We start from the raw sequence: 11,304 nt of genomic DNA, 5'->3' as shown, positions 1-11,304 counted from the left end.
GGAGAGCATTGTGGTAGAGTTGGTGGGAGTCTGGGCAATAAGGTTTTCGCCAAAGTGTTGATCACATTTATCAGGCAGGCTCTCAGAAGTGTGCGGCGACATGTGGAGGCAAGACTTTCCTTGGGGGGGGGGGGGGGCAAGCAACTATTCCACTTTCCACTAAGGAGATGTTATCCCTCATCGAGGCGAATAACCGTCCCATCAGTGCTACGTACCATCAGTGCTACGTATTAGAGGAGGAAAGGCAGAAGATTCTCAATTGCCTCGATAACTGCATCAGCTATAAAAGCTAAAGGAGGGGGATCAGGTAATGGGATTCTGACATTATTTACTTACTTACCTCCTCTCATCAACTCAGCAGTACGTAGGACTGACTTAGGCATTAGAGAGTACCCCTTCAAGTCCATTCTGAGTCTCTTTGTGTCTTCTCCAGATTGTACACATCATTAGGAGATTTTTTGGCGGCAACAAATAATATCTGAGTAGAGGAAGGCATGCCCATATCTATGACATACATGTTGACACTTTGGAGGTATGTTTTGGTAATGATAATTAGAGTTTAACTCCTTTTTGTGTGGCGATCAAATGGTGAAAATTACTGTTTCATCTTTAGCCTATTCGTTGTACTAAACCATATCAAATAGAACCTAAAACCCCTAGGACAATGTTTTTTAACCGTTTCAGGCCTTCGTACAAAATTTCACCCTAATTCACCAACTTTTACTAAAATGATCGCTATACCCTTGATATTTTCTTTGAATTTGAAACCACCTCAAATTGAGCCAAAACTCTATATTTAATCTCATATGGTTATTTTGAACATGTATGTAAAATTTTGTTTCATTCTGATATTGTTTGATTTTTTTTTATACGAAAATTACTATTTTGCCCTCAATAGTTTTCTCGATTTCCAGACCACCCGATGTGACCCAAAACCTTCTTGATGGCCTTGTGTGGTCTTATTGAACATGCACGTAAATTTTTGTCCAAATCCAATACCATTCAGATCTAGATTGCAGGGGAATATTATTTCCAAAGGTTTCTTGATTTTTGTGCCAATTTTTGGTGAAACCTAACCATACTAACTGTACAGATAGAAAGATCTTGGCAAGTACTTTGTAAAGATGTGGCGCGACAAAATAGATCTTACGAGTGCAGAGATATTAAAGTTTGAATTTTTGGCCATTTAGAAGTTTTTTAAAATAAATAATTAATTGGACGACTCACGTAATGCCACATGTGTGGGTACCGAGACCTCTAGGGATCCGGTTTTACGATCCCCCTTGCGGGGCAGTGGTCCGGAGCGTTGTTACTTATCGAGGTCCCTTGGCAACAAGGGGGTACCGAGACCTCTAGGGATCCGGTTTTACGATCCCCCTTGCGGGCAGCGGTCCGGAACGTTGTTAGTTATCGAGGTCTCTTGGCAACAAGGGGGTTTGGGATCATGCTGTATGTACATACAAAATAAATGAAGTCGTCACTTAGGATTTGGACCTAGGACCCAATGGGTGTAACCCAGTTTGGGGAGAATGGAAAAGACTATGTGATTCCATATGGTTTGGTTAGAGAGTCTGGATAAGTGGTCAGGTTACAAGAATGAGAAGATATTAACACTTTATCATGCTCGGTTGAACTGGTCTTTCTACTTGATGTTCGATTTCGAATGTTCTCCTTTAATAAGATATCCTATACCAATCATAAAAGGCTAAATTGATATTCATCAAGTATGTTCAAAGGAATTACACATGTTCATTGCAAATGTAAATACTAATTATGCATACTAAAATAAATTGCTTTAATAAACAAAAATTAAAACAAACTAAGTACACTCAGAGGAATTAAAACATGCTACTTTTAGGGGTGAAAATTATTATGTACATTAATGCAAAATAATATAATTATTTACATTTTGCTTAAAAAGGTAAAAAGTAAGAAAATATACCTACACAGAAAAATGTGGAAAATACAGGGTACTGGGTGTCTCCCAGCTCATGTGGAGATGGACAATCGGCTCACCTTCCTCTTATTGGACAGAGTGAGGGTACAAATAAGGATTTTGTTACTCAGACTTCAAGCACAGAATAACGGTTGTAATAATAGTTTTGTTACTTGGACTTCAGGCACAGTAACGGATGGAAATGAGACTTTTGCTATTAAAATTTCGAACAGAGTAACGGTTGAAAATGAGAATTTTGTTACTTAGACTTTAGGCAAAGTAACGACTAGAAACGAGGCTTTCATTACTCAGTCTTCGAGCATAGTAACAGTTGGAAATGACTCAAATATGGCTAACAATAGTAAAAAAGTGGAATTTCGGGTGATTCAGGTTATAGATAGGGTAACGGGAGTATGGGTTTCAAACGGAAATGGATAAGGCTTGCAAAAAGGCCTAAAAGGGTACTTCCAGACATGAAAAACATGGAAAAAGGTAGGGGAGACACATCCTAAGATTGGGGGACTCCTTAAAAAATGTGAAGGTTCTGGTTTTCTTTAGGCTCAGTAAAACTTCAAGTGAAGTGCCGATGATCACCCGTGTCTTGTTATCATCATCACTGGAAGGGGTGGCAATTTCCAGCATTATAGCACGCGACAACACGGAGCGGCCATGTACATACGTAGCACGCAACCTGGCCTAGCCTTAGGAACCCAGGGCTAAGCTCGTATACCAGGTTAGGCCTAGCCCCGGATTCCCGTAGCCAACCTAGCCACGTTTCGGCCTGGTATTGATCGACGTGTCACGAGAAGCTAGAATGAAGTCCGTCGCGTCACGAGCCCGTGAATCTCGACCCAATTTGCACCACCCACGATGAGATCGGCCTAGATTTCTGGACTAATCCAATCGACCCGATTTTCTACCCTGAAAACTAGAGTTTATTCCTTTTTTTGTTAATATATAAATGAACCCTTGTTTCCCAACCATCAAAGAGGTTTCTGGAGCTAGGAAAATTGGAAATGGAGCTTTCTTTTTTCTATAAGGTCCCACCACTTGTCTTGTGGGCCATTTCCTTCCTTTTTATAATGCGGCTAAGGGAAAGGTGAGGATATTTTTTTTTTGGGGTAATGAAAAGGAAGGAGAGGATTCATTCATCTAAATTTAGAATATCGAATTCATTCTTTTCTCTTCCTCTCCTACGAGTAGGGTTTTGAACTCTAGCCTCCATTGTTAAAGAAAGGAGTTCCTATAACTAAGTGGAGACACTTGCACAAGTGTTGAATTCCTTCAGAGGTGTTGCACTTGTGACACTACGGAGTTGATTCAAAACCTATCTTTTGATTTATGCTAATACCCTCGAGATACATTTTTCTACAACCAAATTTTGATTTGGCATACCCCCATTCCCTTTGGATGAAACCTTATTCAAATTTTTTTTTTTGTAGAAGTTGATGGATTATAGTAGCAACGAAACTTGTCATTAGTGATCGATGTTGTTACAAGATTCACTAGCTCTAATATGATCATTCTTACCTTATCCTTTCTAGTTTTTCCACACATCCATCTCAGCATCCTCACCTTAGCAACACCAAGTTTATTTATATGATACTTTTTCACAACCTAGCATCTGACCCGTATATCATAGCTAGTCTAATGATAGTCCTATAAAATTTTCCTTTAAGATTCAAAGGGTCACACACCTCCACTTCATCCACCCTATTTTAATCCTTGGACAACATCAACATCTGTCACCCTCGTTGTTTATGATTGATCCCAAATATCTAAAGTGATTGCTTTGGAGGATCTCCCTCCCATCAATATCCACTCCCTCATTACCCATCCCAGAGCTAATAAAGTTACACACCATATATTCAATCTTAGTTCAACTTCAAACCTATTGACTCAAAGGCGTTCTCCATAGTTCCACTTTGGCATTAATCCCTGCTTTAGTCTCATCAACCAAAACTATTTCATCAACAAGATGATACGCCAAGGTACCTCATCTTGTATGCCTCTGGTTAAGTCGTCCATGATAAACGCAAATAGGTAAGGGCTTAAGGTGTCACCTTGGTAACCCAATTGAGATTGGGAATCACTACCCCCCAAGTCGTTCTAATGTTAGTCACCACATCAACATATATATCTTTAATTAGGTCCACATATATATTAGACACCCTTCTCTTCTCTAGAATATTCCAAATTAGTTCTCTGGAGATTCTGTCGTATGCTTTTTCCAGGTCTATAAATACCATATGAAGATCTTTCTTGCTCTCTCTATGTCTTTCCATGACTCTCCTCAATATGTGAATTGCCTCCAAAGATGATCTTCCTGGCATAAATCCGAATTAGTTTTTCGAAATAGTAGTCTCCTTTCTCAAGTGAGATTCAATAACGCTCTCCCCAAACTTCATCATATGACTCATTAGCTTTATACTGCTATAATTATTACAGTTATGAATATCTCCTTTGCTTTTTAAAATTGGTACCACAAAGCTTCTCCTCCAATCATCTGGCATTTTCCTAGTGGTCATAGTCTTGTTAAACAACTTGGTTAGCCATGATACGCCAGAAAGACCTACGTTCTTCCACACCTCAATTGGGATCTCGTGGGCCTGGTGCTTACCTGCTTTCATCTTTCTTATCGATTCCTTTAAATTTACTTCTGACATACTAATTTTGCGAATATATCTACATGCAGTGGTGTCCCTAAGAATGATGCTTTCCATAGCCCTGTCCTTTGGTGAGTCTTCATTAAGGAGCTTGTAGAAGTACTTTCTCCATCTCTCTTCAATGTCCCCATCCTTTATAAGGACTCTGCCTTCCTCACTTTTGATACAACAAACATGGTCTAAATCTCTGGTCCTTCTTTCTCTCACTTTAGTTATTTTAAAGATGGCTTTTACCTTGTCCTTCGAGTTCAGGTTATTGTAGAGATCATCGTATTTCTTTGCCCTTGCTTTCCCCATGATCTTCTTAGTTTCGTTTCTGGCAAGCTTATATCTTATTAGATATTCTATCGTTTTAGACCTTTGCCATGTTTTAAAATAAGCTTTCTTGGTCTTAATGGCGTCTTGGACTATCCCACCATCAGGTCTCTCTAGGAGCATGCTGAAAACCATTCATCTCCCCTAGAACCTCTTTAGCAACCTTTTTTATACAAGCAGCCATCTTGACCCACATCAAGTTGGAATCTCCCTCAAGGTCCCACTTTCCTTATTGGACCACTTTATCCGAATGGTAAATAGTAACTCCCTAAAGGACATGTAATAATTTACCAAAAAAAGAAGAGTAAATTATACGTCACCCCCTGGTTTTCAAACGAAACTCAAATCACCCCCTGTATTAGACCCCAATATGACAAATTAGTCCTTACCGTTAGTTTTATGCTGTTAAGTAATGATGTCAGCGAGTTAAATAAATTTAAATCCCTAAACTACCCTTGACATCCAAAAATAGATTTTGAAGGGTAGTATTGTAAATTTAATTCTAATGTTTTAGTACAAGGGTAAAATAGTCCTTTCACACCAATAACTAACAGCAGACTAACACCGTACTGTAGATGTGGATAGATGAGTATTTTCAAAAATCAGGGGGTGACATATAATTTACCCCCCCAAAAAAAAGACATGTAATAAGCGTCCAGGATTACAATTATGGTTCCTCAGCTCTCTAAGGTTTTCATGAAGGATTGCAGGCCAATACTGAAAGGAGAAGAACCTAGATCCTCTAGGGGGCCCAAACAAATCCAAATTATATAAAGCCTATTGTCAGGCATGGGTTTTCTTGGGTTGGTTCAGGTTTCTAAATCTCCATAAAACATATTGCTGGCTGTGGTAATAATGAGGTCAATTTATTTAGATATGAACAAAAGCCTAAGAAAAACAATGAAATCATCATAATTTTCTTACAAAATGATCAATCCAAAAAAATAAACACCACCCCTGTTGGCATGTATAGGATCTATAGTAACAATTTAGTATCAATATTTCACACTTGTATCTCATATATGTAATATGTGCAAATATGTATTATAAGGCTTGGGTTTTATTTGATTTTTTTTGGGCTTGGCTTGGTGTGGTCTTGGGATTTCAAGGCCCATCAACTGGAGGCTGAACCAAGAAAACCTTTTTTTTCAGGGAAAAAGTAACCGACCGTGTAGCCCCGGCGCCTAGACACAGGAGCATATGAAAAGACCAGTACTCTACCCCCATTGAAATCAAAAGTTCAATCCAAAACAATGTTTCGTTGTGCACTCTCATTTAGGGATGTAAATGGATAACCTAAAATCCGAATTTGATCTGCATCCATATCCGTTTAGAGACATCTGTATTCGGTTAGAGATATCCCGGAAAAAAAAATCCAAATATTCCGATAAAAATCGGTCCGAACAAAAAAAAATTGAATATTTAATAATAAAAAATTAAGTAAATAATGATCTTGAGGGTTTTTGAAGATTCAATAGGTTCTATAATATGAGGAAAAGAGAATCATGATCAAAGAGATATGGATTGAGAGTGAATTGTATCCGCTAAGGGGAGGAAGGTCCGGGTTACACAAAGCAGAGATGTAAACGGATGGTAAAAAATCCGAATTCAATCCGCATCTGAATCCATTTAGAGGTATTCGTATTCGGCCAAGGAATATCCGGATCCGATCACATCCAATCCTTATCCGAGCTGAATCCGATCCATTACAAGCCTACTCTCATTGGCCCTGCGCTGATGCAAGGGCTATACGACCAGTTAGTGTTCTCTTGCCTTTTTTTTTAATAGAAGGGAGGATTCAGATCCTCTACTGCCGAGCTGCCCAGCAGGACCATGCTGCCCAAACATGGTGAGGCGTGCAACGTCCGCCTTACCCCCACTCAAGCAAGGCGCTTGGGCAGGGATAAGGCAGTCATTGCATGCCTCGCCGTGTCTAGGCAGCACAGTCCTGCCGGGCAGCTCGGCAGTAGAGGATCCAAATCGTAGAAGGGATCGCTTGTATCAAGTATGACCTCAAACAGAGCTGATGGAGGGTAAAGACCCATGTAGCCGACCCCATTTAGTTGGGATAAAACTGTGTTGTTGTTATTGTTGTTGTTAGAGACGGTGATATTCTGGCATATTTGGCTAAATTTCCACCCCCTAACCAATCCAAAACATAGTAGATAATGACTGAACTATTAGCTATAGTGAAATGAGATACAAATATGGATGGGAAAAGGAAATAGGATGAAGAAATGAGATACATCAACTAGGCAACCATGCATCTTTCTCTTAGTTTTTAGGTCTCAAATTAGAAATCCATCTTTTCTCTAAAATAGTTCTCCAACAGAGTAGAGCCTCTCTCTAAATAGGATTAATCCATCTTTCTCTTATTTATTTTTTTTGTTTCAAGTCTCTCTCTCAGAATCTAAGAACATTGATTTCTGGTCTTCTACCACCAGATCCATTCTCTCTCTGGCAGTTAAAATAAAGGGCAGCAACAGGCAATCCAAGATTGTAAACCTCTGCATAGTCTCTAGTGTTGAAGTTTTGGCGCCAAGCTGGTGCATATACTGTCTGCCTACCCAATTGCTGGAATAACATTAAAACATATCGATGAATTCCAGCTGTTGGTTGTGGTTTCTCATAACACATTATCTCTTGCCCTGAAAAATCAATCCATAATAATAATAATTCACAGTTAAAGTGATGAAGGGGACCAAAGCAAAGCATCTAAATGTGTCGGAAAATTATCGCCCGCAGTATTGGGGGCCCTGGTGTTCGCATCGTGCGGTGCAGTAGCACCCATGTATGCATAGTGGGCCCCATTGTGCTCACATGGGTGCTACTGCACCGCACAAAACGCACGGCAACGCCCCAATACTTGGGGCGATAGAGATCCAAATGTGTCGAGCTATTGGATGGGTCCCACCAAAAAAAATATTTTCCTGTTTTGAAAACATATACTTTTAAGAGAGATGCAAGAGATGTAGTAGAATAAAAAGATTCTGATCCGATGATGCAAGAGATATACCATCTTTTATACGAACAGTGAAAAAAAATATTTTATCCCAATCAATGGACACTATTAAAGCACCAAAAAAGGAGGATTGGGGGGGGGGGGGGGGGAGGGTGTGGGGGTGTGGGGTTGAGGGGGAGCCACTACTAAGGATTCTAAGATAGAGTGAATATAATCATGGTCTATGGCCTCGTCTGCCCACCTTAGGTCTATTCTTTCACCATCCCTAAAGTAACCCAGCAAATAAAATCTTCCGAAAAAGAAGAAGAATAAGAAATAAAAAATAATAGAAAATAAAAAATTTTGGAGGGAATTTTCCTTCATCACAGCATTCTAGGGTTCACAAACCCTTATAGGGTGTTAGTTTGTTTCTTAAAATACTCTCTCGTGAGCATCTGAAGCCCTACATTGAATGAAAATGGCTTAGGAAAAACTGGGTTTAAAAATTTATTGCTCATATTCACTATTTAATTACAATGCAACTAAATTGCAATTTGGATCATCTTTGGCGTAGTTGCCCATCTTACCTGGGTTGTGCAGACACAGGATCGCGTGCAAAGTCCGCCTTACCCCTGCTCGAATGCCTTGCCCGAGTCGGGGTAAGGCCATCTTTGCGCGCCGCCCTATATCTACGCAGCACAGGCAGGACGGGCAGCTGCGCCGTATACGATCTGGCTCCACTAAACCGACTTCAAAATCAAAATTTCATTGATAAACTTCGGGGAAAATTTTCCTTCACCATGCAAGGTACACCAAACCACCATACCATCCTAAGGTTCACAAACCCATTTAGAGTTTTAGTATATTCCTCAAAATACTCTCTATACCCTGCCACGCACATATGCAGCCCCACGTGATTCATTCACGTTGACTTAAAGAAAACTCGGTCTTAGACAAGGTTTGAGGTAATATTATCGGATTGCCCAATACAGCTGATACAGCACGGTTTTGAAGGGTGACTGATACCGTATCAATGAAATGGTACAAAAAAGGGCAAAATAGTAAAAATTTATCCATTTCTTAAAGAAAATCGAAAATAAATTTGTCCGATATGACCGATCCATACCGATACTATATCAGTATAGTATCAATTAATTTTAAAGATGGTGACTAATATCCGATCCGATACCATGCTCTAAATCCATGGTCCTAGAACTTAAAAACCAAATTGTTCTATTTTAAAAAGCCATGGTTTTCTCCCACAATCAGTGGCAGCATTGGTGTATATTTTTTATATGATGATGATGATGATGATGATGATAGTGTACGTGTTATTAGGGTTTTATGGTTCAGACTCCAGATACCCAAGTGAGTGATGGAAACAAGCAAATGGATCTCAGTGTGACTTTGTGAAGTGTCCAAAGTGCAAACTTTTGAAGTGTCCGGAAACTTGGGATGCCAAATACCAAGAAGCCAAGCAAAAAAGGATTGAAAGTTGAAACAAGTGAAAGTGAGAGAGAGAGAGAGAGAGAGAGAGAGAGAGAGTTTGGGTTGTCGGATTGATGATGACTTGGTATGGTCAGTGTCACCAACCAGCTCTCCTAAACCAGCTTTTTCTCTTTCTTTCCACCCAATGGGAGAGGGAGAGGGAGAGGGAGAGGGAGAGGGAGACTTGTTTCCTCAACCAACAAGTATTCTAGGTCATGGACCAGCAACCAACTCTAGATCAAGTGGCTCACCTAACCAAACCCTAGTTCTCTCATCCTTCCAATATTCTATAGATGAGCTTTGTTTGAGGGAGAGCTCTTGAGCTGCCTTTTCCAAAGTGCATCATGGCCCATTGTTGTCTTTGTAACTTAGTCGTCCTCAAGACATATGGAGACTTTGAGAGTGGTGGTCCTAAGAAAATGGGGTTGGTGGGACATGTTAGAAGCTACTTGGAGGAAGAGGGTGTAGTGTATGTGTGGTCCTGCAACTAATTAACATTATAACATGAATAGGGATCGATCAAATGGGTTGTTTGTTTAATTAAGGGAAGGATTAAACTTAACCGACCACGTTAAGCGAATCACGCCATCTAATCCGTGACTATTAGCCAATAATCTCTTACTTAAGTGGATGAGAAATATATACCAAATATTCACATAGTCTTATTTTTTTGTTAGATGATAGATATGCATTACTTTTGCAAATCTAGTGAGAGTTGCAATGATAGGATCCTACAGTTTAGGGCACCACATTAATCAATCTATGATTCATTAATCCTTAAAAAAGAACTTGCTGTATTACTTACCAAAAGAAGCCCCAGTAGTTGCAGGAATATCTACTACCAACCTGAAAAAACCATCATAAACCATCATAAGGAGCTAGTTAATTAAGAGATCAATTATCAGAAAACCAACTTCTTTAATTAGTGACCCAATCAATAGCTTTAAATCCAAATTAAGTGATTGTGTTTGAGAGAGAGAGAGAGAGAGAGAGAGAGAGAGAGAGAGAGAGGAGAACCAATGCAAATATTCCCTTAGGGTTGGGCGACTTGGGCTGGGTGCATCAGGGTCAACCATGATCTGCAAGATAAACAAATCACTTAATTAAACCTGAAAGAGATGGCAGAGAGACCAAATTAGTTGGTAATTAAGTAGCATTTAGTGACTGTCATGCATGCAGACCCTAGCTTTGAAGTAAAAATATTTTAAAATAATAAGGAAAAGAGAGGAAAATAGCTAGGTTTAAGGCACAATTAATTAAGACTTACCAGGGTATAAAAGGTCCTTAAATCATCTCCTCCAATCTCAACCCTAGGTTGGATAACAACAGCTGAAGGCTTAAATTCACAACCATTACTAACTTCCTTAGAACCATAGGTGACCCTTAAAGATATTCTTCTATTAAAAGGGTCAAGCACATCACCTATTACACGACCAACTACTAAAGGATCTCTTTCTCTTTCTCTTTCTCTTTCCCTTGCCATTATGAGTAAGTTATTAATGCTAGTGTAGCTCAACACCCTCAAAAGGGTTTGAAAAGGGAAAGAAGAAGCACTTAGAAAAATTAAGGAATGAAGTGTGAAGAATGAAGAGCTTCAAATGGGTAGAGGGAGAGAGATGGTTCTATTCAAGAGAGGAAGGCTAGCTATATTGGTAATGCTAGTGTAGCTCAACACCCTCAAAATTAAAGGGTTTGAAAAGGGAAAGAAGAAGCACTTAGAAAAATTAAGGAATGAAGTGTGAAGAATGAAGAGCTTCAAATGGGTAGAGGGAGAGAGATGGTTCTATTCAAGAGAGGAAGGCTAGCTATATTGGTAATGCTAGTGTAGCTCAACATCCTCAAAGGGTTTGAAAAGGAGAGAATTGAAGAACTTAGAGGGAGAGAGATGGTTCTATTCAAGAGAGGAAGGCTATATTTATACACATTAATGTAGGATAGAGTCTCACCCTCTTTTTAGT

The 11,304-nt window shown here is 39.4% G+C and overlaps 1 protein-coding gene across 1 annotated transcript; it reads right to left on the bottom strand.

Moving 5' to 3' along the window:
* Nucleotides 1-7,284: 7,284 nt before the first annotated feature.
* On the bottom strand, nt 7,285-10,834 carry LOC122657988 (protein HEADING DATE 3A-like). Its single transcript, XM_043852819.1, has 4 exons — nt 10,614-10,834; nt 10,364-10,425; nt 10,152-10,192; nt 7,285-7,565 (listed from the first exon to the last, which is right to left on the bottom strand). The coding sequence occupies exons 1-4, from the start codon at nt 10,827-10,829 to the stop codon at nt 7,321-7,323; spliced, it is 564 nt and encodes a 187-aa protein (XP_043708754.1). The 5' UTR covers nt 10,830-10,834; the 3' UTR covers nt 7,285-7,320.
* Nucleotides 10,835-11,304: the final 470 nt, after the last annotated feature.

This window comes from Telopea speciosissima, chromosome 4, assembly GCF_018873765.1.
Source record: "Telopea speciosissima isolate NSW1024214 ecotype Mountain lineage chromosome 4, Tspe_v1, whole genome shotgun sequence".
Classification (NCBI taxonomy): domain Eukaryota; kingdom Viridiplantae; phylum Streptophyta; class Magnoliopsida; order Proteales; family Proteaceae; genus Telopea; species Telopea speciosissima.
The sequence above is the reverse complement of the archived record's forward strand: the minus strand, read 5'-3'. Positions and strand labels throughout refer to the sequence as shown.

Bases quoted from the DNA above. Each gene is read 5' to 3' on its own strand.
- LOC122657988 (XM_043852819.1), bottom strand. From the start codon at position 10,829: ATGGCAAGGGAAAGAGAAAGAGAAAGAGAAAGAGATCCTTTAGTAGTT. The intron at 10,193-10,363 runs GTTCTCCTCTCT...TGGTTTTTTCAG, and splicing joins CTAAGGGAATATTTGCATTG to GTTGGTAGTAGATATTCCTG. The intron at 7,566-10,151 runs GTAAGTAATACA...TTGATTTTTCAG, and splicing joins AACTACTGGGGCTTCTTTTG to GGCAAGAGATAATGTGTTAT.